Raw genomic sequence first — 25,910 nt, forward strand, 5'->3', positions numbered from 1 at the left:
AAATGATCAGAGAGTTGGGTCAGTAACAGAAAGGTTGCTATATCGAATCCCCGAGCTGACAAGGTACAAATCTGTCGTTCTGCTCCTGAACATGCCAGTTAGCCCACTGTTCCTGTCATTGTAAATAAGAATATGTTCTTGACTGAGCAGTGACGCTTTCAAAAAGAGAGAAGTTAAATGCACTCCGGGGGCTTATGTTTTTGACTTGCCTAGTTAAATAAATATGACATTGCCTAGTGTACTACCCAAATGAGACACATGTATTTGGCCGTGCCTGCACCCCTTTGGGAGCCCCCCTGAAGGAAATCCCCCTCAGAAGCACTGGGTGGAATCGATTATGCTGAACTGCGAGGTACCGGTCCATGGCCCATGGCGGGATCGGCAAAAGCGGTGAGAGAGGATCTCAAATATTCTGCGCCGCTCGGTCATGTTGTCAACAAGGCAGCGTCTTCCAGCATCTTCCAGAAACAAGGCAGCATCTTCCAGAAGCATACATCTATTTTCCATAAAATATATGTTAGAATTGTTAAACCAGTTGGAATGGCATATATCAAACTCAATCACTTTTGCATGTGAAAATACAGAATCCTACTTATTACTTAATGCTTAGTTACGTAACTTTTGTTTGGAGCCGGCTTTGAACGGGGCACCTGGCTCACGCCCGGGAGTCGGACGGTTTCAGTAACGAATGCAAAATCAACTTTCGACCTGTGCAAAACACGCCTACCATGGCGCCCAGGCCAGATTAATCGAATCCCCTCATTGCCAGGGTGTGCTGTAATTTACTGGATGATGCCACAAGCAGTGGGACAACCTTATAAGGACATGGATATAGGCGTGGTCAGACAATCGGATTGGACAGCAGACGTCAGTTGAGCGGTTGAAGGGTGAGGCGGAGCATTCACGAGCTCAGAACTTTAACGCGTTGGCGCAGCTTCACAGATTTATAAATGCTATGTGTAGTCTGATGTATCAGTGAATGCAATAGAGCCAATGCATTTGACAGACAGATCTATGAAAAATACGCAAATAACCAAATGTACTTGACATTTTGATCATACCCAACGGAATCAGTGGTTTATGTACGTTACACACTCGATGCGGGGAGAAAGTTGCTGGACATGTTTTCCTGAAAGTGTGTTATTATTTCACCGTGTGCAACATTGTAGCCACTGTACTTACATGGATTTGTGGTTGAACAACAAATATCCCAAATCCCGTGTTTGAATGGTTTCGATGCAAGTTGTTTACTCTATGGCCTGAAGAAAAGTTGTCGAACTCGAAGTAAATGTTATCTGTTGCGCACGATCCCGTAGTGGAGCTGCATACGTTCGACTTTGGCCCAAAGGAAATTGGCTCCGTAGAACTCGCTGTCATATACATAAAATGATATTGAAACAGTAAGTGTCAATTAATTGAATTAATGGTATATCACGTGTGTTGTCGATCAACATGATCGCAAAATATGGAGTTGCAATTGTAAACACAATCCCATGGGAGTATGCACTTCGTGTTTTGTAGGTTTAGTTTGACTTTAATGAAGCCACGATGTGATTTTAGTGGCCTGGCCATATTTATTGCACATAAACTCGTGCGCAGATTGTTACTGTATGTAATTTTCGAAGGCAACAATACTTTACTACAACACAAAAGGTTGCCTGAAATTTGCATCCAATTGGCTGGGACTGGGGGCTCCGAGAGGGGGGTGGAAAGCGACTCTACTTGTTTTCTCTCGCTTCCTGTATTTCTCGTTGTCAAATGGCAGTTCTGTACAGTCCACGCCTCAAACTGTCTCTGCCTGCTATTATCACAGTCGAAACCAACATCTACGGTGTGTAAATAATGGGCCGACACGACTACTTTTGTGTCTGTGATGTCACTATATTAATTGGATTTGGAAGTATTTCAGCATTATTAATAATTTGCTTCTACAATACTTGTACAGTGCATGCTCTCCGAACGTTATTTTACTTTAAATATAATTAGCCTAGTTCTTTCCTCTGAGCCAAGCAAACAGGCCTGTCCTGCACACATGCTCGTTGAAAACTTACTTCACACATATTTTACCAGTCATTTCCCTCACCCTCTATCTTTCAGGGCCCCACACATGAATGAGGGACATCTGGGGATCCAGGGCCGCCGTGACCCTTAACAGCAGCAAACTTCTTCAGATCTGACTTGAGGGAGGAGGTGTGTGTTCTCCGCCCTCTACTCTTTCCTGTAGGACTTATGTTTCCTCCCGAGTCCCTCTGTTCTCACCGTTAAACAAAGCAGGACACAACGGTCCCAGACCGAGGCAGTGTAGGCAGAAATACTTGGCCTCGTCCTTGTTTTTTACTCAAGTGACTGGGGATATATATAAAGGATATATATATATATATAAAGGACCTCAACTTTTTTACCCGCTGTTTTTTTTTTTTAGCTTGATGATTATAGTATGAGTCATCCTCCCCAGCAGAAAGTGATCCCTGATAAGAGTGGGGGCAAACATCGGGCTGCAGCTGCCATGAAGGAGCCCACAGTGCAGCACGCGGGGGATGTCTTCTATGGCGGTATGGGCCCCCCGGCTCTGGAGTCTGCTCACAGGGTAGGGGAGCCTGGAGGCCACGGCTCTGGGGTCTTCAACCCAGAGAAGGGGCCCCAAAGTCGTGCACACTATCAGCAGACTGCCTCTGTCAAATGGATGCACCAGGACCACATCCAAGCTGCTGGCTGGTCTCAGGATGCTTCCGGGCCCCTGCCAACCAATTCATGGGGGCAGAACTTTAGCCCGTATATGGACGGCTTGAACAACGTTAGGGTCCAGATGGCCTTCCCCAAAGGGAGCCACGATGAAGGAGCTGCTCTGCAAATGGGGCCAGCAGAGAAACAGGCTCCAGGTTCCATGGAGGTTTACAGGGAGGCAACCCAAGCTCAAGCCCAGGCTAGGGGCTTAGAGTGGGGGCAGCAAGCTGCGGCAGCCGCCATGCGTCAAGCCCAGCTCCAGGCCTTCCAGCAGGGCCATAAGGGTGTAGATCTCCAGGCTCAGCCCCCCCATGCCCCCTCCTCTCACCCCACCATGCAACCAGGGTCCTTGATGCAGCCCATCCAGCTGGCGTTCGGACCCACCAAACAGCACCTTTCATCTGGGTACTACCCAGTGTTCCAGGGGGGCACCAAGGCCATGCCCAACCTGAGCTACAACGAGCAGCCAAAAACCCAACAACAACACCAACTGATGCAGCTTCAGATGCAACAGCAGCAACAACAACAGCAGAAGCAGCAACAACAGTTACATCAGCAGCATCATCAACAACAACAACAGCACCAGTTGCAGCAACAGCTCCAGCACCAAATACAACAGCATCAGATCCAACTGCAGCTGAATCAGCAGTATCACAAGCAGCAAATACAACAGGAGCAACGGCAACAAATGCACCAGCAGCAGCTTCAACCGCCACACAGTTTACCACCGCAGGAAATACTGCAGCCGCAGTCTCAGCAAAAGCAGCAGCCAAACCAACACTTCCTGAGTTATAACCAGCCCCCTGACAACTGTCCGTCTAGAGCTAGCCCCTCAACCCCTCAGAAGGACATGCCTCTGTCTGTGGAGAATCAGGGACAGGGACATACACTGGATGTAGAGACCCCGTCCGCTGACCCATCAAGCACATCCTCCGACCCCTGCCCCCCAAAACTCACATCAGACCCCATGTCACCCTCAGACGCATCTCCGGCTGCCCCGCGTCGCTCCCGCCGCCTCTCCAGAGACGGTCTATCACCACTCGTGGACCCTCCCTCACTATCCCCCTGGAACCAGACCTTCAGAGAGGTACCCCAGAACGGTGTGGTAGCCAGACGAGAAGGGGGGGGAACACAGGGGCCGACTGGGGGGGTTATCCAGAGTACGCGCCGGAGGAGGAGGGCGTCGAAAGAGATCAACTTGGAGACTCTGGCCCAGAAGGCTTCCGAGAGGGAATCACTGCCCTCCTCCAAGATGGCCAAGGTTTGTTTACACTCTTTTGTTTAGTTCAACCAGGCCTACAACCTGTTCCAAGTTCATCTCACATTGTGGCCTAGGGTAGTCCAGCGGTCTAAGCCCCTGCGTCTGGATCACATGTACTGTGTATCGCTGCAAGCATTGGTTTGAATCTGACCCACTGCTCTAGCATTGTCCTCCTATCAACTTTTCTCTCTATCATCGGTCCAATAAACACAACATACAAAAGGTGTGGCTGTGCCAGACTCCTTTAAAGAAACACACACAAAACAATCATTCACATAGACCTCTGAACAGCAAGTGTTCAAAATTGTCGCTGTACGCGAAGGCCGACACAATAGGCCAGGGAAATAAGGATGTTGATTAAATACCTCATGTATTTCCTGAAGGTAGTAATAATGTGACTCCTGAATCCTACCAACCCTCCCCTGATTGGAGTAAATTAACAGACAACAATTCTTCTACTGCTATTTTTGCTCACTTTTACAGTACATGCAATTAAATTATACATATATTCCTAATTTAATCTTTCTGCAAGTGCTGAATTTTCACACACAGCGGCCTGACTATTGAATTTAGATGAGTTCCTCGGATGACAGGAAAACTGATTGTGTCTTTCCCCTACTTTGCTGCCACTGTGACCACTGCAACACTCTGTTCCTCTTCCAAGAGGAAGATCATGGTTTCTGTGCAGGACTTCCCCTTATGCTGTACTTCTGTGAGAAAATAGTGATTCCTTGCCTTGCTGTCAGGAATTTATGATGTTGACGTTTCCCTTTAGGCACACCCACTAAAGCAGCTGCATTTTTTTCAGCACTTGTTTTTCAAAGGCAAAACATGTTGGTTATTGAATAAATCAGCAGAGAGGGAGACTGGGTGCAGACTGCAGAGAGAGAGGGGAAGACTGGGTGCAGACTGCAGAGAGAGAGAGGGGGAGACTGGGTGCAGACTGCAGAGAGAGAGAGGGGGAGACTGGGTGCAGACTGCAGAGAGAGAGAGGGGGAGACTGGGTGCAGACTGCAGAGAGAGAGACTGTGCTGGGTGCAGACTGCAGAGAGGGAGAGGGGGAGAGGGAGAGAGGAGGAGACTGGGTGCAGACTGCAGAGAGAGAGAGAGGGGAGACTGGGTGCAGACTGCAGAGAGAGAGAGACTGTGCTGGGTGCAGACTGCAGAGAGAGAGACAGCTGGGTGCTGACTGCAGAGAGAGAGAGACTGTGCTGGGTGCAGAGAGAGAGAGAGAGAGAGGCTGTGCTCGGTGCAGACTGCAGAGAGAGAGAGAGACTGCTGGGTGCTGACTGAAGAGAGAGACTGGGTGTGCTGGGTGCAGACTGCAGAGAGAGACTGGGTGCAGACTGCAGAGAGAGACTGGGTGTGCTGGGTGCAGACTGCAGAGAGAGACTGGGTGCAGACTGCAGAGAGAGACTGGGTGCAGACTGCAGAGAGAGACTGAGTGCAGACTGCAGAGAGAGAGACTGGGTGTGCTGGTTGTAGACTGCAGAGAGAGACTGGGTGCAGACTGCAGAGAGAGACTGGGTGCAGACTGCAGAGAGAGGAAGTGTGTGCTGGGTGCAGACTGTTGAAGCAGCTACATGTCTGCACACCTCTACATTCCTCAGGGCTCTTCCTCCCCAGCCATTCAGCTGAGCCAGGGAGGGGCTGTGGCCTGGAGCCACTCAGGACTCTCCCTCCCCAGCCATTCAGCTGAGCCAGGGAGGGGCTGTGGCCTGGAGCCGCTCAGGACTCTCCCTCCCCAGCCATTCAGCTGAGCCAGGGAGGGGCTGTGGCCTGGAGCCGCTCAGGACTCTCCCTCCCCAGCCATTCAGCTGAGCCTGGGAGGGGCTGTGGCCTGGAGCCGCTCAGGACTCTCCCTCCCCAGCCATTCAGCTGAGCCAGGGAGGGGCTGTGGCCTGGAGCCGCTCAGGACTCTCCCTCCCCAGCCATTCAGCTGAGCCAGGGAGGGGCTGTGGCCTGCAGACTCCCACTCCTCCACATTCTCTCCCCAACCAGGTGCCTTAATAAAACAGTCATACCTCTGTGTTATTCACAAACCCAAGGTTCAGCTTCTTTTATTGACATTTTTTGTTGAGTTGGCTGTGTGGGGTGGAGTTCAATGGTGCAGTTTTGAGGCATTTACTGTAGTCAAATGAATTAGATTTCAAATGTATTTCTTTGGCCTGGCTTGAATGTAGTTGCTAATGTTGTGTATTTTCACTAGTACCGGATTTTCAATACGTTTTGTAAGCTGACAGTAACCATTTGCTGCTTATAAGTAACTGGTTGTTCATACAACGTGTGCAGTGCTTTCCTGATTCTATTTGTGAAACGGGATCTTGCAACACTGAAGACTGCCTTTAAGCAATGTCCATAAATTGTCTGTGACATGCATACCTACAGTCTGAGATGAACAATTGCTGCGGGAGTTTCATTTAATTTGTCAAGCATGTAGAATGGAAAGTTCACTATTTGCCATATTTACTTCCACTTTCTCTTCTACTCCCTTACATATTGTCTATATTATATCTATATTATTTCCTTTCTCTACCTATTTCTATCTCTGTTATTCCCCTCTTCTACCCCCAGCAGCAGGGGGAGGGTCTTATGGGCAGACAAGCTGGTATGGTGCCCCTGGTTATCCCCGTGTCTGTGCCAGTGCGCCAGGGTCAGACAGGCCCTCCGGGCCAGCACGCCCTGCTCCCACCCCAGCCCCAACACAAGCCCTCGGTCATTGTAGCGAGCCGCCGCTCACTGAGGAAGTCCCTCTCGGAGAGCTTCAGCCAGGTAGGTCCTGTGGCATGCAGACCTTGGTTGTATTCATTAGGCTAGGCGTAGTAAAAATGTTTTGCAGCATTTTAGTGTTCCTCACTGTTTTCTTCTGTTTTGGTGCCTAATGAACACAATCTAGGGTTCAAATAGTATTTGCTTTCTTTCGCATACTTTGAGTGTTTGTTTGAGCCTGCCTGGAGTTCCAGGTGGGTGCGGTTTGTCCTTTTCTGTTTGTTCTGTTGTGCCAGCCAGGCAAGCTCGATAAAGCACAGTTAAAGTATATGAAAAAAATAAAAATACTATTTGAACCCAGATCTGATGACCTGCTGGGGGGACATGTTTTAGTATGTAGAAATTAGGCCTTAACTCCACAATGGGTTGGATTGTCATGCGCTATCGTTCAATTGACTGTATGTTTGTTAATCTCATGTGTAACTCTATGTTGTTATTTTTGTCGTACTGCTTTGCTTTATCTTGGCCAAGTCTCAGTTATAAATGAGAACTTGTTCTCACCTGGCCTACCTCATTAAATAAAGGTGTTCTCACCTGGCCTACCTCATTAAATAAAGGTGTTCTCACCTGGCCTACCTCGTTAAATAAAGGTGTTCTCACCTGGCCTACCTCGTTAAATAAAGGTGTTCTCACCTGGCCTACCTCATTAAATAAAGGTGTTCTCACCTGGCCTACCTCGTTAAATAAAGGTGTTCTCACCTGGCCTACCTCGTTAAATAAAGGTGTTCTCACCTGGCCTACCTCGTTATATAAAGGTGTTCTCACCTGGCCTACCTCGTTAAATAAAGGTGTTCTCACCTGGCCTACCTAAATAAAGGTGTTTTCACCTAAATAAAGGTGTTCTCACCTGGCCTACCTCGTTAAATAAAGGTGTTCTCACCTGGCCTACCTCGTTAAATAAAGGTGTTTTCACCTGGCCTACCTCGTTAAATAAAGGTGTTTTCACCTGGCCTACCTCGTTAAATAAAGGTGTTCTCACCTGGCCTACCTCGTTAAATAAAGGTGTTCTCACCTGGCCTACCTCATTAAATAAAGGTGTTCTCACCTGGCCTACCTCGTTAAATAAAGGTGTTTTCACCTGGCCTACCTCGTTATATAAAGGTGTTCCCACCTGGCCTACCTCGTTAAATAAAGGTGTTCCCACCTGGCCTACCTCGTTAAATAAAGGTGTTCTCACCTGGCCTACCTCGTTAAATAAAGGTGTTCCCACCTGGCCTACCTCGTTAAATAAAGGTGTTCCCACCTGGCCTACCTCGTTAAATAAAGGTGTTCCCACCTGGCCTACCTCGTTAAATAAAGGTGAAATGAATCAAATAAAAAATAGGACTCAATGTAGCCACTTTGATGTAGAGGCCAAAAACATTCAATGTGGTTTCACAACGTTATTATTTAGCGACTTCATTAATCCCGCCGGTGACTTCCCCTTTCTCTGTCCTCTCTGGTGACTTCCCCTTTCTCTGTCCTCTCTGGTGACTTCCCCTTTCTCTGTCCTCTCTGGTGACTTCCCCGTTCTCTGTCCTCTCTGGTGACTTCCCCTTTCTCTGTGCTCTCTGGTGACTTCCCCTTTCTCTGTCCTCTCTGGTGACTTCCCCTTTCTCTGTCCTCTCTGGTGACTTCCCCTTTCTCTGTCCTCTCTGGTGACTTCCCCTTTCTCTGTCCTCTCTGGTGACTTCCCCTTTCTCTGTCCTCTCTGGTGACTTCCCCTTTCTCTGTCCTCTCTGGTGACTTCCCCTTTCTCTGTCCTCTCTGGTGACTTCCCCTTTCTCTGTCCTCTCTGGTGACTTCCCCTTTCTCTGTCCTCTCTGGTGACTTCCCCTTTCTCTGTCCTCTCTGGTGACTTCCCCTTTCTCTGTCCTCTCTGGTGACTTCCCCTTTCTCTGTCCTCTCTGGTGACTTTCCCTTTCTCTGTCCTCTCTGGTGACTTTCCCTTTCTCTGTCCTCTCTGGCGATTTCCCCTTTCTCTGTCCTCTCTGGCGACTTCCCCTTTCTCTGTCCTCTCTGGCGACTTCCCCTTTCTCTGTCCTCTCTGGCGACTTCCCCTTTCTCTGTCCTCTCTGGTGACTTCCCCTTTCTCTGTCCTCTCTGGTGACTTCCCCTTTCTCTGTCCTCTCTGGTGACTTCCCCTAATCTCCCTCCCACCTTCCACTGAACCAATGCAGTTGGTTGTTTGTCTATTTGTCCTTGTCATTCTCTGAAATATCACTGAACTCCTCACAATCATCTCACCCAACCAGGACGGGGAGGGCGATGCTGGTCAGGACGACGATGGGAAATTGGCCAAGCACAAATGGCGGCCTCGTCCCGAGCCCCTCTTTATCCCGCCACCCAAACTGGCTACGTTCATCGCCCCCTCAGTCTACTCCGCCATCACTCCCTACCAGAGCCACCTGCGGTCGCCCATCCGCCTGCCCGACCACCACTTCACCCTGCCGCCCTACACCCCGCCGCCCATCCTGTCGCCGGTGCGCGAAGGCTCTGGTCTCTACTTCTCCACCTTCCTGTCTTCTATCGCCGCCAGCAACCAGACCCTGCAGCCGCCACCCAACACGCCCAAGTCGGCCTCGCGCAGCCTTCTGCGATCCAGTAAGTCTTGTCACGGAAGCTCGAAGAGTCTCGCTGTATCGTTCTCTCTCTCTTTCTCCTCTGTCTCCTAGTTGTCCCCTACCTCTATTGTTATTACGTAAAATAAACATCTGTTCCTTTCTTTTCCTATGCACTGAATGCATCCTTGTCACAATGTATTTCTCCTGTCAGTAGTCCAGGGCTGGTTAGGGCTGGTTTCCCAGACAGTAGTTAAGTCTAGTCCTGGACTAAAAAAGCATTTTCAATGGAGAAATCGCTATTGAACATTGAAACCAGCGCTTAAAGTGTAGGATGCTTCACAAATGGCACCCTATTCCCTATGTAGTGCACGACTTTTGACCAGTCCTATGGACCCTGGCCAAAAGCGGTGCACTACGTAGGGAATATGGTGCCATTAGGAAAGCTTGCCCACAGTCCTCCAGAGTTAAATGGCCCCATGACTTCCTGTGTTCTGAGATCAGATCAAGTTCTATAGTCTCTCTAACTCTGTCCAGATGGTTTCTCTGTCCTCTCTGTCCAGATGGTTTCTCTGTCCTCTCTGTTCTATATACCTCTGTCCAGATGGTTTCTCTGTCCTCTCTGTTCTATATACCTCTGTCCAGATGGTTTCTCTGTCCTCTCTGTTCTATATACCTCTGTCCAGATGGTTTCTCTGTTCTATATACCTCTGTCCAGATGGTTTCTCTGTCCTCTCTGTTCTATATACCTCTGTCCAGATGGTTTCTCTGTTCTATATACCTCTGTCCAGATGGTTTCTCTGTTCTATATACCTCTGTCCAGATGGTTTCTCTGTTCTATATACCTCTGTCCAGATGGTTTCTCTGTTCTATATACCTCTGTCCATATGGTTTCTCTGTTCTATATACCTCTGTCCAGATGGTTTCTCTGTTCTATATACCTCTGTCCAGATGGTTTCTCTGTTCTATATACCTCTGTCCATATGGTTTCTCTGTTCTATATACCTCTGTACAGATGGTTTCTCTGTCCTCTCTGTTCTATATACCTCTGTCCAGATGGTCTCTCTGTCCTCTCTGTTCTATATACCTTTGTCCAGATGGTTTCTCTGTCCTCTCTGTTCTATATACCTCTGTCCAGATGGTTTCTCTGTCCTCTCTGTTCTATATACCTCTGTCCAGATGGTTTCTCTGTTCTATATACCTCTGTCCAGATGGTTTATCTGTCCTCTCTGTTCTATATACCTCTGTCCAGATGGTTTCTCTGTCCTCTCTGTTCTATATACCTCTGTCCAGATGGTTTCTCTGTTCTATATACCTCTGTCCAGATGGTTTCTCTGTCCTCTCTGTTTTATATACCTCTGTCCAGATGGTTTCTCTGTTCTATATACCTCTGTCCAGGTGGTTTCTCTGTTCTATATACCTCTGTCCAGATGGCTTCTCTGTCCTCTCTGTTTTATATACCTCTGTCCAGATGGTTTCTCTGTTCTATATACCTCTGTCCAGGTGGTTTCTCTGTTCTATATACCTCTGTCCAGATGGCTTCTCTGTCCTCTCTGTTCTATATACCTCTGTCCAGATGGTTTCTCTGTCCTCTCTGTTCTATATACCTCTGTCCAGATGGTTTCTCTGTTCTATATACCTCTGTCCAGATGGTTTCTCTGTCCTCTCTGTTTTATATACCTCTGTCCAGATGGTTTCTCTGTTCTATATACCTCTGTCCAGGTGGTTTCTCTGTTCTATATACCTCTGTCCAGATGGCTTCTCTGTCCTCTCTGTTCTGTATACCTCTGTCCAAATGGTTTCTCCGTCCTCTCTGTTCTATATACCTCTGTCCAGATGGTTTCTCTGTTCTATATACCTCTGTCCAGATGGTTTCTCTGTCCTCTCTGTTCTATATACCTCTGTCCAGATGGTTTATCTGTCCTCTCTTTTCTATATACCTCTGTCAGATGGTCTCTCTGTTCTATATACCTCTGTCCAGATGGTTTCTCTGTCCTCTCTGTTCTATATACCTCTGTCCAGATGGTTTATCTGTCCTCTCTGTTCTATATACCTCTGTCCAGATGGTTTCTCTGTTCTATATACCTCTGTCCAGATGGTTTCTCTGTCCTCTCTGTTTTATACCTCTGTCCAGATGGTTTCTCTGTTCTATATACCTCTGTCCAGGTGGTTTCTCTGTTCTATATACCTCTGTCCAGATGGCTTCTCTGTCCTCTCTGTTTTATATACCTCTGTCCAGATGGTTTCTCTGTTCTATATACCTCTGTCCAGGTGGTTTCTCTGTTCTATATACCTCTGTCCAGATGGCTTCTCTGTCCTCTCTGTTCTATATACCTCTGTCCAGATGGTTTCTCTGTCCTCTCTGTTCTATATACCTCTGTCCAGATGGTTTCTCTGTTCTATATACCTCTGTCCAGATGGTTTCTCTGTCCTCTCTGTTTTATATACCTCTGTCCAGATGGTTTCTCTGTTCTATATACCTCTGTCCAGGTGGTTTCTCTGTTCTATATACCTCTGTCCAGATGGCTTCTCTGTCCTCTCTGTTCTGTATACCTCTGTCCAAATGGTTTCTCCGTCCTCTCTGTTCTATATACCTCTGTCCAGATGGTTTCTCTGTTCTATATACCTCTGTCCAGATGGTTTCTCTGTCCTCTCTGTTCTATATACCTCTGTCCAGATGGTTTATCTGTCCTCTCTTTTCTATATACCTCTGTCCAGATGGTCTCTCTGTTCTATATACCTCTGTCCAGATGGTTTCTCTGTCCTCTCTGTTCTATATACCTCTGTCCAGATGGTTTCTCTGTTCTATATACCTCTGTCCAGATGGTTTCTCTGTTCTATATACCTATGTCCAGATGGTTTCTCTGTCCTCTCTGTTCTATATACCCCTGTCCAGATGGTTTCTCTGTCCTCTCTGTTCTATATACCTCTGTCCAGATGGTTTCTCTGTTCTATATACCTCTGTCCAGATGGTTTCTCTGTTCTCTCTGTTCTATATACTTCTGTCCAGATGGTTTCTCTGTCCTCTCTGTTCTATATACCTCTTTCCAGATGGTTTCTCTGTTCTCTCTGTTCTATATACTTCTGTCCAGATGGTTTCTCTGTCCTCTCTGTTCTATATACCTCTGTCCAGATGGTTTCTCTGTTCTATATACTTCTGTCGAGATGGTTTCTCTGTCCTCTCTGTTCTATATACCTCTGTCCAGATGGTTTCTCTGTCCTCTCTGTTCTATATACCTCTGTCCAGATGGTTTCTCTGTTCTATATACCTCTTTCCAGATGGTTTCTCTGTTCTCTCTGTTCTATATACTTCTGTCCAGATGGTTTCTCTGTCCTCTCTGTTCTATATACCTCTGTCCAGATGGTTTCTCTGTTCTATATACTTCTGTCCAGATGGTTTCTCTGTCCTCTCTGTTCTATATACCTCTGTCCAGATGGTTTCTCTGTTCTATATACCTCTGTCCAGATGGTGTCTCTGTCCTCTCTGTTCTATATACCTCTGTCCAGATGGTTTCTCTGTTCTATATGCCTCTGTCCAGATGGTTTCTCTGTCCTCTCTGTCCTATATACCTCTGTCCAGATGGTTTCTCTGTCCTCTCTGTTCTATATACCTCTGTCCAGATGGTTTCTCTGTCCTGTCTGTTCTATATACCTCTGTCCAGATGGTTTCTCTGTTCTATATACCTCTGTCCAGATGGTTTCTCTGTTCTCTCTGTTCTATATACCTCTGTCCAGATGGTTTCTCTGTTCTATATACCTCTGTCCAGATGGTTTCTCTGTTCTACATACCTCTGTCCAGATGGTTTCTCTGTTCTATATACCTCTGTCCAGATGGTTCCTCTGTTCAATATACCTCTGTCCAGATGGTTTCTCTGTCCTCTCTGTTCTATATACCTCTGTCCAGATGGTTTCTCTGTCCTCTCTGTTTTATATACCTCTGTCCAGATGGTTTCTCTGTTCTATATACCTCTGTCCAGATGGTTTCTCTGTTCTCTCTGTTCTATATACCTCTGTCCAGATGGTTTCTCTGTCCTCTCTGTTCTATATACTTCTGTCCAGATGGTTTCTCTGTCCTCTCTGTTCTATATACCTCTGTCCAGATGGTTTCTCTGTTCTATATACCTCTGTCCAGATGGTAGTGTCCTAAAGGTGCTGTGTTAATTTGTGTTCTCCAGCCAGCTCTACAGACATCACGCCCCCAGTCCTCCCTTTGATCACCGACGCCACACCTGTCAGCTTTGAACCGTGAGTACAAACCTCTGTAACACTGAACTCCGGTATAATGCGTTATGATGCAGTTATAATGTATATGCCATTTAACAGACGCTTTTATCTATAGCGGCTTACAGTCATGTATGCATACATTTTACATATGGGTGGCCCCAGGAATCAAACCCACAATCTCTCTCGCTCCACCCGCTCGCTGTCTCCCTCGTTCTCCCCACCACCTACCTCCCTCCGACCCTCTCTCCCTCTCCGCACCCCCAGGCGTATTAACATTGGCCTGCAGTACCAGGCGGAGGTACCAGAGCTGCAGTGTGACCGCTCGCTGACCCAGTGGGACCAGCACAAGGCTGACCTGGTCTGGCTCCCCATGAAGGCGTCCCTGCTACGCCACGCAGAGCAGGAGACCGGTAACTACACTGCCTCTTACTCAAAACTATAGTAATCTAATACCGTTTTCACAGAACAGGGCCAACCCGAACCATACTGTTCTGGCGTGGTTCCAGAAACTCTGTTGAATGCATAGTCAGGGCAGTTCAGTACATATTGGCTCGGCTCAGCTCAGCTCAGCTCGGCATGGCTCTGTGGTGTGAGCCATACAGAGCTGACTTTAAAAAGGTTTTGTATGGAAGTCGAAGTACGCAAATTTGAATAACTTGGGCTGTAACGTCCTGAAGTAGTGCAAAATGTTGACCGTTTTGCTTTCGGTGTCTTTTTTTGTCTTTCTCTACTTGCTCTCTCTCTTTCTCTCCCGCTCTCACTCTTTCTCTCCCCCGCTCTCTCTTTCTCTCCCCCGCTCTCTCTCTTTCTCTCCCCCGCTCTCTCTCTTTCTCTCCCCCGCTCTCTCTTTCTCTCCCCCGCTCTCTCTCTTTCTCTCCCCCGCTCTCTCTCTTTCTCTCCCCGCTCTCTCTCTTTCTCTCCCCCGCTCTCTCTTTCTCTCCCCCGCTCTCTCTCTTTCTCTCCCCCGCTCTCTCTTTCTCTCCCCCGCTCTCTCTTTCTCTCCCCCGCTCTCTCTCTTTCTCTCCCCGCTCTCTCTCTTTCTCTCCCCCGCTCTCTCTCTTTCTCTCCCCCTCTCTCTCTTTCCCCCCCCTCTCGCTCTCTTTCTCTCTCCCCCGCTCTCTCTCTCTCTCTCTCCCCCCGCTCTCTCTCCCGCTCTCTCTCTCCCCGCTCTCTCTCTTTCTCTCCCCCGCTCTCTTTCTCTTCCCCGCCCTCTCTTTCTTCCCCGCCCTCTCTTTCTCTCCCCGCTCTCTCTCTTTCTCTTCCCCGCCCTCTCTTTCTCTCCCCGCTCTCTCTCTTTCTCTCCCCGCTCTCTCTCTTTCTCTCCCCCCCCTCTCTTTCTCTCCCCCGCTCTCTCTCTTTCTCTCCCCCGCTCTCTCTCTTTCTCTCCCCCCTCTCTCTTTCTCTTCCCGCCCTCTCTTTCTCTCCCCCGCCCTCTCTCTTTCTCTCCCCCGCTCTCTCTCTTTCTCTTCCCCGCCCTCTCTTTCTCTCCCCCCTCTCTCTCTTTCTCTCCCCCTCTCTCTCTCTTTCTCTCCCCGCCCTCTCTCTCCCCCGCCCTCTCTTTCTCTCCCCCGCTCTCTCTCTCTTTCTCTCCCCCGCCCTCTCTTTCTCTCCCCCGCCCTCTCTCTTTCTCTCCCCGCTCTCTCTCTTTCTCTCCCCCGCCCTCTCTTTCTCTCCCCCGCTCTCTCTCTTTCTCTCCCCCGCTCTCTCTCTTTCTCTCCCCCGCCCTCTCTTTCTCTCCCCCGCTCTCTCTCTTTCTCTCCCCCGCTCTCTCTCTTTCTCTCCCCGCCCCCTCTCTTTCTCTCCCCGCCCTCTCTTTCTCTCCCCCGCTCTCTCTCTTTCTCTCCCCGCTCTCTCTCTTTCTCTTCCCCCCCTCTCTTTCTCTCCCCCCGCTCTCTCTCTTTCTCTCCCCCCGCTCTCTCTCTCTCCCCCGCTCTCTCTCTCTCTCTCTCTCCCCCCGCTCTCTCTCTCTCTCTCCCCCCGCTCTCTCTCCCCCCGCTCTCTCTCTTTCTCTCTCCCCGCTCTCTTTCTCTTCCCCGCCCTCTCTTTCTCTTCCCCGCCCTCTCTTTCTCTCCCCGCTCTCTCTCTTTCTCTTCCCCGCCCTCTCTTTCTCTCCCCCGCTCTCTCTCTTTCTCTCCCCCGCTCTCTCTCTTTCTTTCCCCCCGCCCTCTCTTTCTCTCCCCGCCCTCTTTCTCTCCCCGCTCTCTCTCTTTCTCTCCCCCGCTCTCTCTCTTTCTCTCCCCGCCCTCTCTTTCTCTTCCCCTCCCTCTCTTTCTCTCCCCCGCCCTCTCTCTTTCTCTCCCCGCTCTCTCTCTTTCTCTTCTCCGCCCCTCTCTTTCTCTCCCCCGCTCTCTCTTTTCTCCCCGCTCTCTCTCTTTCTCTCCCCCTTCCTCTCTTTCTCTCCCCGCCCTCTCTTTCTCTCCCCCGCTCTCTCTCTTTCTCTTCCCCGCCCTCTCTTTCTCTCCCCCGCCCTCTCTCTTTCTCTCCCCGCTCTCTCTCTTTCTCTTCCCCTCGCCTCTCTTTCTCTCCCCCGCTCTCTCTCTTTCTCTCCCCCGCTCTCTCTCTTTCTCTCCCCCGCCCTCTCTTTCTCTCCCCCGCTCTCTCTTTCTCTCCCCCGCTCTCTCTCTTTCTCTCCCCCCGCTCTCTCTCTTTCTCTCCCCGCTCTCTCTCTTTCTCTCCCCCGCTCTCTCTCTTTCTCTCCCCCGCTCTCTCTCTTTCTCTCCCCCGCCCTCTCTCTTTCTCTCCCCCGCTCTCTCTCTCTCTCCCCCGCTCTCTCTCTTTCTCTCCCCCGCCCTCTCTTTCTCTTCCCCGCCCTCTCTTTCTCTCCCCCGCCCTCTCTCTTTCTCTCCCCGCTCTCTCTCTTTCTCTTCCCCGCCCTCTCTTTCTCTCCCCCGCTCTCTCTCTTTTCTCTCCCCGCTCTCTCTCTTTTCTCTCCCCCGCCCTCTCTTTCTCTCCCCCGCCCTCTCTTTCTCTCCCCGCTCTCTCTCTTTTCTTCCCCGCCCTCTCTTTCTCTCCCCCCGCCCTCTCTCTTTCTCTCCCCGCTCTCTCTCTTTCTCTTCCCCCGCCCTCTCTTTTCTCCCCCCGCTCTCTCTCTTTCTCTCCCCGCTCTCTCTCTTTCTCTCCCCGCCCTCTCTTTCTCTCCCCGCTCTCTCTCTTTTTCTCTCCCCCCGCTCTCTCTCTTTCTCTCCCCCGCCCCTCTCTTTCTCTCCCCGCCCTCTCTTTCTCTCCCCGCTCTCTCTTTCTCTTTCCCCGCTCTCTCTCTCTTCTCTTCCCCGCCTCTCTTTCTCTCCCCCCGCTCTCTCTCTTTCTCCCCCGCTCTCTTTTCTCTCCCCGCTCTCTCTCTTTCTCTTCCCCGCCCTCTCTTTCTCTCCCCGCCCTCTCTTTCTCTCCCCCCGCCCCTCTCTTTCTCTCCCCCCGCCCTCTCTTTCTCTCCCCGCTCTCTCTTTTCTCTCCCCCGCTCTCTCTCTCTCTCCCCCGCTCTCTCTCTTTCTCTTCCCCGCCCTCTCTTCTCTCCCCCGCTCTCTCTCTTTCTCTTCCCCGCCCTCTATTTCTCTCCCCCGCTCTCTCTTTCTCTCCCCCGCTCTCTCTCTTTCTCTCCCTGCACCTCCTCTCACTCCCTGTCTTCCTACCTCAAAATTGCCTCACTCTTTCCCCCTAGTGGACGACCTGATGAGCTTGGCCTGCTCCAGCGCTCTGTATGGCGGTGGCACCAATCAGGAGCTGGCCCTCCACTGTCTGCATGAGTGCGGGGGAAATGTCCTTGTGAGTAGGGTGACTCACACAGTGATTTAACCCAGTGATTCCACGATAATCCCCTCTGTGGCAAATTAGTTTCTCCCAGGTTTCATAAATAGCTCCCTATTAACTTTTTATAGTGTGTTTTTTATTTAATTTTTAATTTTTTTACTAGAGCCTTTATGGCCCCTGGTCAAAATAGTGCACTAGATAGTACCGGTGATGAATTGTGTTGCTCTCCCCAGGAGACCCTGGCGTTCCTGCTGCTCAAGGAGCCCGTTTTCTCTGATGGCCACCACCTGGCAGACTATCACTACTCAGGTGGGAAGACATTTTGTTTCCTCAATTGCTTCTTTCTCAAAAGTGTGCTTGTTAAAGGGGAAATGGAGGGGGGGTAGTGCCATTCATTCACTTCCAAATTACACACACACACACACACACACACACACTGTGAGGCCTTATTGACAGAATGGTGAATAATCCCCCCCCAGGATCAGACAGTTGGACTCCCTCAGAGAAGCGCTTCTTCAATAAAGGCATCTCTACCTACAGGAAGGACTTCTTCATGGTGCAGAAACTGGTACGCTCACTTCTAACCAGGCCATGTCGGCCATGACGTTTTCACCACATGGCATGAATCAGTACCACCTGGGAAAACAGTGGGAATACTATAAGAAATGAATAACCTTTTAATAACTGTCTATTTGTGTCTGTGTGCGTTTTGTCTATCCGTATACAGGTGCAAACAAAGACAGTGGCCCAATGTGTGGAGTTTTACTACATGCATAAGAAACAGGTGAAGATCAGTCACAGTGGAAGCGTTACCTACGGACCTGCAGAGTCCCCAGCAGATAGACACACAGAGGCAGTAGTGGATTTTAAGGTAAGGCTTTAGTTAATGAAAACAAATAAACTCAGCCAAACAAGAAATGTCCTCTTCACTGTCAACTGTGTTTATTTTCAGCAAACTTAACATGTGTAAGTATTTGTATGAACATAACAAGATTCAACAACTGAGACATAAACTGAAGAAGTTACACAGACCTGTGACTAACAGAAATGCAATAATGTGTCCCTGAACAAAGGGGGGGGGGTCAATCAAAATCAACAGACAGTATCTGGTGTGGCCACCAGCTGCATTAAGTACTGCAGTGCATCTCCTCCTCATGGACTGCACCAGATTTGCCAGTTCTTGCTGTAACATGTTACCCCACTCTTTCACCAAGGCACCTGCAAGTTTCCAGACATTTCTGGGGGTAATGGCCCTAGCCCTCATCCTCCGATCGAACAGGTCCAAGATGCCATGGCAGAACACTGACATTCCTGTCTTGTAGGAAATCAAGAACAGAATGAGCAGTATGGCTGGTGGCATTGTCATACTGGAGGGTCATGTCAGGATGAGCCTGCAGGAAGGGTACCGCATGAGGGAGGAGGATGTCTTCCCTGTAACGCACAGCTTTGAGATTCCCTGCAATGGCAACAAGCTCAGTCCGATGATGCTGTGACACACTGCCCCAGATCATGACGGACCCTCCACCTCCAAATTGATCCCGCTACAGAATTCAGGCCTTGGTGTAACTCATTCCTTCGACGATAAACCTGAATCTGACCATCACCCCTGGTGAGACAAAACCATGAATCGTCAGTGAAGAGCACTTTTTGCCAGTCCTGTCTGGTCCAGCAGCGGTGTGTTTGTGCCCTTAGATGACGTTGTTGCGGTTGATGTCTGGTGAGGACCTGCCTTACAACAGGCCTACAAGCCCTCAGTCCAGCCTCTCTCAGCCTATTGCGGACAGTCTGAGCACTGATAGAGGGATTGTGCGTTCCTGGTGTAACTCGGGCAGCTGTTGTTGCCATCCTGTACCTGTCCTGTGTGATGGTCCGATGTACCGATCCTGTGCAGGTGTTCTGTCTGTCACTGCGAGGACAATCAGCTGTCCGTCCTGTCTCCCTGTAGCACTGTCTTAGGCGTCTCACAGTACGGACATTGCAAGTTATTGCCCTGGCCACATCTGCAGTCCTCATGCCTCCTTGCAGCATGCCTAAGGCACGTTCACACAGATGAGCAGGGACCCTGGGCATCTTTCTTTTGGTGTTCTTCAGAGTCAGTAGAAAGGCCTCTTTAGTGTCCTAAGTTTTCACAACTGTGACCTTAATTCCCTACCGTCTGTAAGCTGTTAGTGTCTTATCGACCGTTCCACAGGTGCATGTTCATTCATTGTTTAAGGTTCAGTGAAACTGTGTTTAAACCCTTTACAATGAAGATCTGTGAAGTTATTTGGATTTTGAAGAATTATCTTTGAAAGACCGGGTCCTGAAAAGGGGACATTTCTTTTTTTGCTGAGTTTATTATAAAACAAGTTGTTCATGAGTTCGTAAAAAAATATATTTACATTACAAAATAACATTTTATTAAGATGACCATTTATTGTGTTATTTGTCTGTTTTTCACAGAGCTCTCAGGGATCAAAACCAAGTCAGGAAGAAGTTGACAGGAAGTGGGAAGGGTCATGTGACAGGGGTCAAGATTGCAACCAGTCCAGGGTTACTCAGACACTACAGGCTCACGACAATGTAAGTGCTCATTTTCACTTGAAGTTACATTTTTTTAAATGATTTTTAAACCTCATTGTACCATGTTTAAATCTATCCCTTATCTATTTATACTTGCTATCATATGTCCTTTGACCAATGTTCATTAATTGTTTATGGTTAATTGAACAAGCATGGGAAACTGTGTTTAAACCCTTTACAATGGAGATCTGTGAAGTTATTTGGATTTTAAAGAATTATCTTTGAAAGACAGGATCCTGAAAAAGGACTGCACAACACTGGTTTAACAGACTGATTCACCAACAGGACAGTACAACACTGGTTTAACAGACTGATTCACCAACAGGACAGTACAACACTGGTTTAACAGACTGATTCACCAACAGGACAGTACAACACTGGTTTAACAGACTGATTCACCAACAGGACAGTACAACACTGGTTTAACAGACTGATTCACCAACAGGACAGTACAACACTGGTTTAACAGACTGATTCACCAACAGGACAGTACAACACTGGTTTAACAGACTGATTCACCAACAGGACAGTACAACACTGGTTTAACAGACTGATTCACCAACAGGACAGTACAACACTGGTTTAACAGACTGATTCACCAACAGGACAGTACAACACTGGTTTAACAGACTGATTCACCAAAGGACAGTACAACACTGGTTTAACAGACTGATTCACCAAAAGGACAGTACAACACTGGTTTAACAGACTGATTCACCAACAGGACAGTACAACACTGGTTTAACAGACTGATTCACCAACAGGACAGTACAACACTGGTTTAACAGACTGATTCACCAACAGGACAGTACAACACTGGTTTAACAGACTGATTCACCAAAAGGACAGTACAACACTGGTTTAACAGACTGATTCACCAAAAGGACAGTACAACACTGGTTTAACAGACTGATTCACCAAAAGGACAGTACAACACTGGTTTAACAGACTGATTCACCAACAGGACAGTACAACACTGGTTTAACAGACTGATTCACCAACAGGACAGTACAACACTGGTTTAACAGACTGATTCACCAACAGGACAGTACAACACTGGTTTAACAGACTGATTCACCAAAAGGACAGTACAACACTGGTTTAACAGACTGATTCACCAACAGGACAGTACAACACTGGTTTAACAGACTGATTCACCAACAGGACAGTACAACACTGGTTTAACAGACTGATTCACCAACAGGACAGTACAACACTGGTTTAACAGACTGATTCACCAACAGGACAGTACAACACTGGTTTAACAGACTGATTCACCAACAGGACAGTACAACACTGGTTTAACAGACTGATTCACCAAAAGGACAGTACAACACTGGTTTAACAGACTGATTCACCAACAGGACAGTACAACACTGGTTTAACAGACTGATTCACCAACAGGACAGTACAACACTGGTTTAACAGACTGATTCACCAACAGGACAGTACAACACTGGTTTAACAGACTGATTCACCAACAGGACAGTACAACACTGGTTTAACAGACTGATTCACCAAAAGGACAGTACAACACTGGTTTAACAGACTGATTCACCAACAGGACAGTACAACACTGGTTTAACAGACTGATTCACCAACAGGACAGTACAACACTGGTTTAACAGACTGATTCACCAAAAGGACAGTACAACACTGGTTTAACAGACTGATTCACCAACAGGACAGTACAACACTGGTTTAACAGACTGATTCACCAACAGGACAGTACAACACTGGTACTTTGGTACGCCAACAGAGGGCTGCCGTGCTTCTAGCTCTAAGGAAACTTTGCAGTATTCTTTTTTTTGTCTTTTTTTTAAAAATTACAAGTACACCCACAATAACATCTGCATAACACGCGTATATGACCAATACGATTTGATTTGATTTTGATTTGGTATACTAGACAAACACAATAATTTAATGTTGGGTCCACCAGACAGGAGCAGTGCTAGGGCGCAGGGACCAGGATGCTGTACACAAGGTTGGTCCTCCCCATCCAACCCTTCCCTCTGCAGCCAGAAAACCTCGTCCCGAGGCGGGGAAGAAGAGCCGAGCGCCCCCAAAGCCCCCCGGCGACCCAGAGGGCGTGTTCCCCTGCAAGAAGTGTAGCAGGTCAGTGTGTGTGTGTCCCTTTAAGACTATGTTTAGATGATCTGCAAAAAGATACACATTTTCCACCATTAATACTTTTCCCCGCCAATTTTTAATTGAGTGAAAGAAAACGGTGAAAGACAGGGATTGACCAAGAGTATTATAAACCAGGCATCTCTCTTAGAGACCAGTGTTCGCTGGACATATCTCAGACCAGTGTGGCAACAATGGAGACAATGGCCATTGGTAGTGTTTCAGGTTGTCTTAGTTGCAGTCGCGCTGCACAGGTAATTAGATCTTACAACACCTGGAGATGAGTTTACGTCTCAGTAACCACATTGATATACTTTAGCAATCTTCCGAGATGCACAACTGCAAAAATAGGTTACCTGGAACGTCACCTGTGTGGCTGTAGGTTCGATCAGAGCCATAGGTCTCTCTCTCTATATAGCTCTCTGGGTTCAATTGTCCACGTATCTATCTGACCTTTGACTTCCAGGGTGTTCTTCAAGGTGAAAAGCCGCAGCGCCCACATGAAGAGCCACGCTGAGCGGGAGAAGAAGGAAGCTGCACTCAAACTCAAAGAGGAGGAGGAGCAGCGAGCGGTTGAGGCGGAGGCACGGGCCAGGGAGGCAGCAGAGGTTATGCAGAATGGGAACGGGAGTGGGAATGGAGCAGGAGAACAGGATGAGGTCAGTGATGAGGATGTGCCTTCAGAGACAGAAGATGAAAAGGACGAGGACTGGCAGTGAGAGAGGGGAGGAGGGAGGGGGGGCTTGAGAGGGAATGAAAGACATATCCCACTCCCGGAAAAACAAACGAGTACAAATAATCTTTGTACCTGAAACAATGAGATTGAGGATGGAGGTGTTCCAGGTCATCATTACAGATGTGCTGCACAGACGATCAGATCTTACAACACCCAGGGAGGTGTTGAGTCTAAGGAACCACATATACAGTGCCTTCAGAAAGTATTCATACCCCTTGACTTATTCCACATTTTGTTGTGTTACAACCTGAATTCAAAATGGATTACATTTATTTTTCTCACCCGTCTACACACAATACCCCATAATAACTAAGTGAAAACATGTTTTCAAATGTGTTGAAAATGAAATACAGAAATATCTCACTCACATAAGTATTTTCAGTTCTGAGTCAATACATGTTAGAATTACCTTTGGCAGTGATTACAGCCTAGTCTTTCTGGGTAAGTCTCTTAGAGCTTTACACACCTGGATTGTACAATATTTGCACATTCTTAAAAAAATTATTCAATCTCTGTCAAGTTGGTTGTTGCTCATTACTAGACAGCCATTTTCAGGTCTTGCCATAGATTTTCAAGCCGATTTTAAGTGAAAACGGTAACTAGGCCACTCAGGAACATTCAATGTCGTCTTGGTCAGCAACAGGTTATTGTCCAGCCTCTCTCTCTAGGATGTTGCCTGTGCTCAGCTCTATTCTGTTTATTGTCCAGCCTCTCTCTCTAGGATGTTGCCTGTGCTCAGCTCTATTCTGTTTATTGTCCAGCCTCTCTCTCTAGGATGTTGCCTGTGCTCAGCTCTATTCTGTTTATTGTCCAGCCTCTCTCTCTAGGATGTTGCCTGTGCTCAGCTCTATTCTGTTTATTGTCCAGCCTCTCTCTCTAGGATGTTGCCTGTGCTCAGCTCTATTCTGTTTATTGTCCAGCCTCTCTCTCTAGGATGTTGCCTGTGCTCAGCTCTATTCTGTTTATTGTCCAGCCTCTCTCTCTAGGATGTTGCCTGTGCTCAGCTCTATTCTGTTTATTGTCCAGCCTCTCTCTCTAGGATGTTGCCTGTGCTCAGCTCTATTCTGTTTATTGTCCAGCCTCTCTCTAGGATGTTGCCTGTGCTCAGCTCTATTCTGTTTATTGTCCAGCCTCTCTCTCTAGGATGTTGCCTGTGCTCAGCTCTATTCTGTTTATTGTCCAGCCTCTCTCTCTAGGATGTTGCCTGTGCTCAGCTCTATTCTGTTTCTTGTAATCCTAAAAATAAAAATCAACTCCCTAGTGACAAGTTTATCCATAACATGATGCAGCCACCACCATGCTTGAAAATATGAAGTGGTACTTAGTGATGTTTTGTTGGATTTGCCCCAAACAACACTTTGTATTCAGTACAAAGTTAATTTCTTTGCCACATTTCTTGCAGTTTTACAATAGTGCCTTATTGCAAACAGGATGCATGTTTTTGGAATATTTTTATTCTGTACAGGCTTGCTTATTTTCACTTTGTCATTTAGGTTAATATTGTGGATTTACTATAATGTTGTTGATCCATCCTCAGTTTTATACTATCACAGCAATTAAACTCTGTAACTGTTTTAAAATCACCATTGACCTCATGGTGAAATCCCTGATCAGTTTCCTTCCTCTCCGACAACTGAATTAGGAAGGACGCATGTGTCTTTGTAGTGACTGGGTGTACAACATCCAAATTGTCTTCAATAACTTGCTCAAAGGGATGTTCAATGTCTACATTTATTTAAATGTTTAACCATCTACCAATAGGTGCCATTCGTTGCGTTGGAAAAACCTCCCGGGTCTTTGTTGTTCAATCTGAGTTTGAAATTCACTGCTCCACTGAGGGACCTTACAGATAAATGTGTGCGTGGGGTGCAGAGATGAGGTTGTCATTCAAAAATCATGTTTAACCCTTATTGCACACAGAGTGAGTCCATACAACTTATGTGACTTGTTAAGCACCTTTTTACTCCTGAACTTATTCAGGCTTTCCATAATAAAGGGGTCGAATACTTATTGACTCAACACATTTCAGCTTGACATTTCAGTTTGAATTATTTGTGAAAATGTCTAGAAATATCAGTCCACTTTGACATTGAGGCATTGTATGTGTGTGTAAGCCAGTGACACAAAATCGAAATGAAATCCATTTTAAATTCAGGCTGTAACAACAAAATGTGGAAAAAGTCAAGGGGTGTGAATACTTTCTGAAGGCTCTGTATATGATTTAGCAAACTTCAGAAATGCCCGGTGCGACCTGCAATGTCCACTTTGTCTCACATCAGTGCCACAACTTGACTTGTTTTTAATTGCTTTTCCAACTCCACATATTTCAAACCATTTTTTTTGTGTTTGTTTTTCACAAGGAAATGTGAAATGATTTGTAAATGCACTGTATTATATTCTACTGCTTTTGCCGATCTCACTTCTTTTATATCACTTTAATTGAATATCTATATTGGAATATCTATTTTGCTATTATTGGAATATCTATATTGTTAATTCTTTGTGTGGACTATAGATCTAATGTTTGTTCTTAATAGTTTGTACACATCGGCCGTTTAAACAAACTAGCTATACTCTGTGGATACCTGTTTGTGCTTACTAAATCATGATCAAAGAGATTTTTCACTTTGATAATATCCACCTGTGTTCTAAAATTGGGGCTAATGTAGATATCACCTTGTATGAATTCTTCGTAACTTTTTTAAAGGAAAATATTGTGGGGACATTTTTAAGAATTGTCAGCAAACTCTAAGGTTGAATTGCACATTTTAAACTACAAAGGGACCTTTAACATCAAATGTGTGTGTTTTGTGTATAAAAAATGTTTATTAAAAAGTAATATACTGTACCTCTATACAAAAAAGTACATATCTCACACAACCATATTTTGAGTAAATCCTCTAGCTTCACATCTTCATCTCTGGGAAATCCCACCCAGTTGACTACTTTAAAATGGTGAAGCTCTTCATGCAATGTCCGTGCCAAATGGATTTTATTCATCAAGACCTTTAACTGACTTTATGGTACTTCCCCTTTTCAGCCTGTTCCAAGTATGCTGTTCACACAACCACCAGTAGAGGGAAGTAGTGCTTCAATATCATCAATGGACAATATCCCCCCCTTGAGTTTCAATACATATGCTATATGATTAGTAGGACAACATACTACACAAAACTATAGACATAACAAAACTAATCAATCATAGCAAATGTCAAAAGTA

At 47.2% G+C, this 25,910-nt stretch overlaps 1 protein-coding gene across 2 annotated transcripts; it reads left to right on the top strand.

The window, feature by feature from the left end:
• The first annotated feature begins 968 nt into the window (after positions 1-968).
• On the top strand, positions 969-25,553 carry mideasa (mitotic deacetylase associated SANT domain protein a). 2 transcript variants are annotated; one of them, XM_052471277.1, is made up of 14 exons: positions 969-1,400; positions 2,098-2,190; positions 2,423-3,985; positions 6,560-6,757; positions 8,989-9,337; positions 13,470-13,539; positions 13,783-13,928; positions 17,174-17,277; positions 17,496-17,571; positions 17,742-17,830; positions 17,990-18,133; positions 19,705-19,824; positions 21,767-21,942; positions 22,421-25,553. In XM_052471277.1, exons 3-14 carry the CDS (start codon positions 2,438-2,440, stop codon positions 22,671-22,673), a joined length of 3,273 nt encoding a protein of 1,090 aa, XP_052327237.1. In that variant the 5' UTR covers positions 969-1,400; positions 2,098-2,190; positions 2,423-2,437; the 3' UTR covers positions 22,674-25,553. The 2 variants fall into 2 exon arrangements, with proteins under 2 accessions (XP_052327237.1, XP_052327238.1); XM_052471278.1 differs by having other exon boundaries at positions 971-1,400; positions 2,098-3,985; positions 6,563-6,757.
• The last annotated feature ends 357 nt before the right edge of the window (positions 25,554-25,910 follow it).

Source organism: Oncorhynchus keta, chromosome 19 (genome assembly GCF_023373465.1).
Source record: "Oncorhynchus keta strain PuntledgeMale-10-30-2019 chromosome 19, Oket_V2, whole genome shotgun sequence".
Classification (NCBI taxonomy): Eukaryota; Metazoa; Chordata; class Actinopteri; order Salmoniformes; family Salmonidae; genus Oncorhynchus; species Oncorhynchus keta.

What these genes read in the sequence shown, in the direction of transcription:
- mideasa (XM_052471277.1), top strand. Translation starts at nt 2,438, where the DNA reads ATGAGTCATCCTCCCCAGCAGAAAGTGATCCCTGATAAGAGTGGGGGC. An exon ending in TCTTCATGGTGCAGAAACTG is followed by an intron (nt 17,831 to 17,989) that starts GTACGCTCACTT and finishes ATCCGTATACAG; the next exon opens with GTGCAAACAAAGACAGTGGC. An exon ending in CACTACAGGCTCACGACAAT is followed by an intron (nt 19,825 to 21,766) that starts GTAAGTGCTCAT and finishes TGGGTCCACCAG; the next exon opens with ACAGGAGCAGTGCTAGGGCG.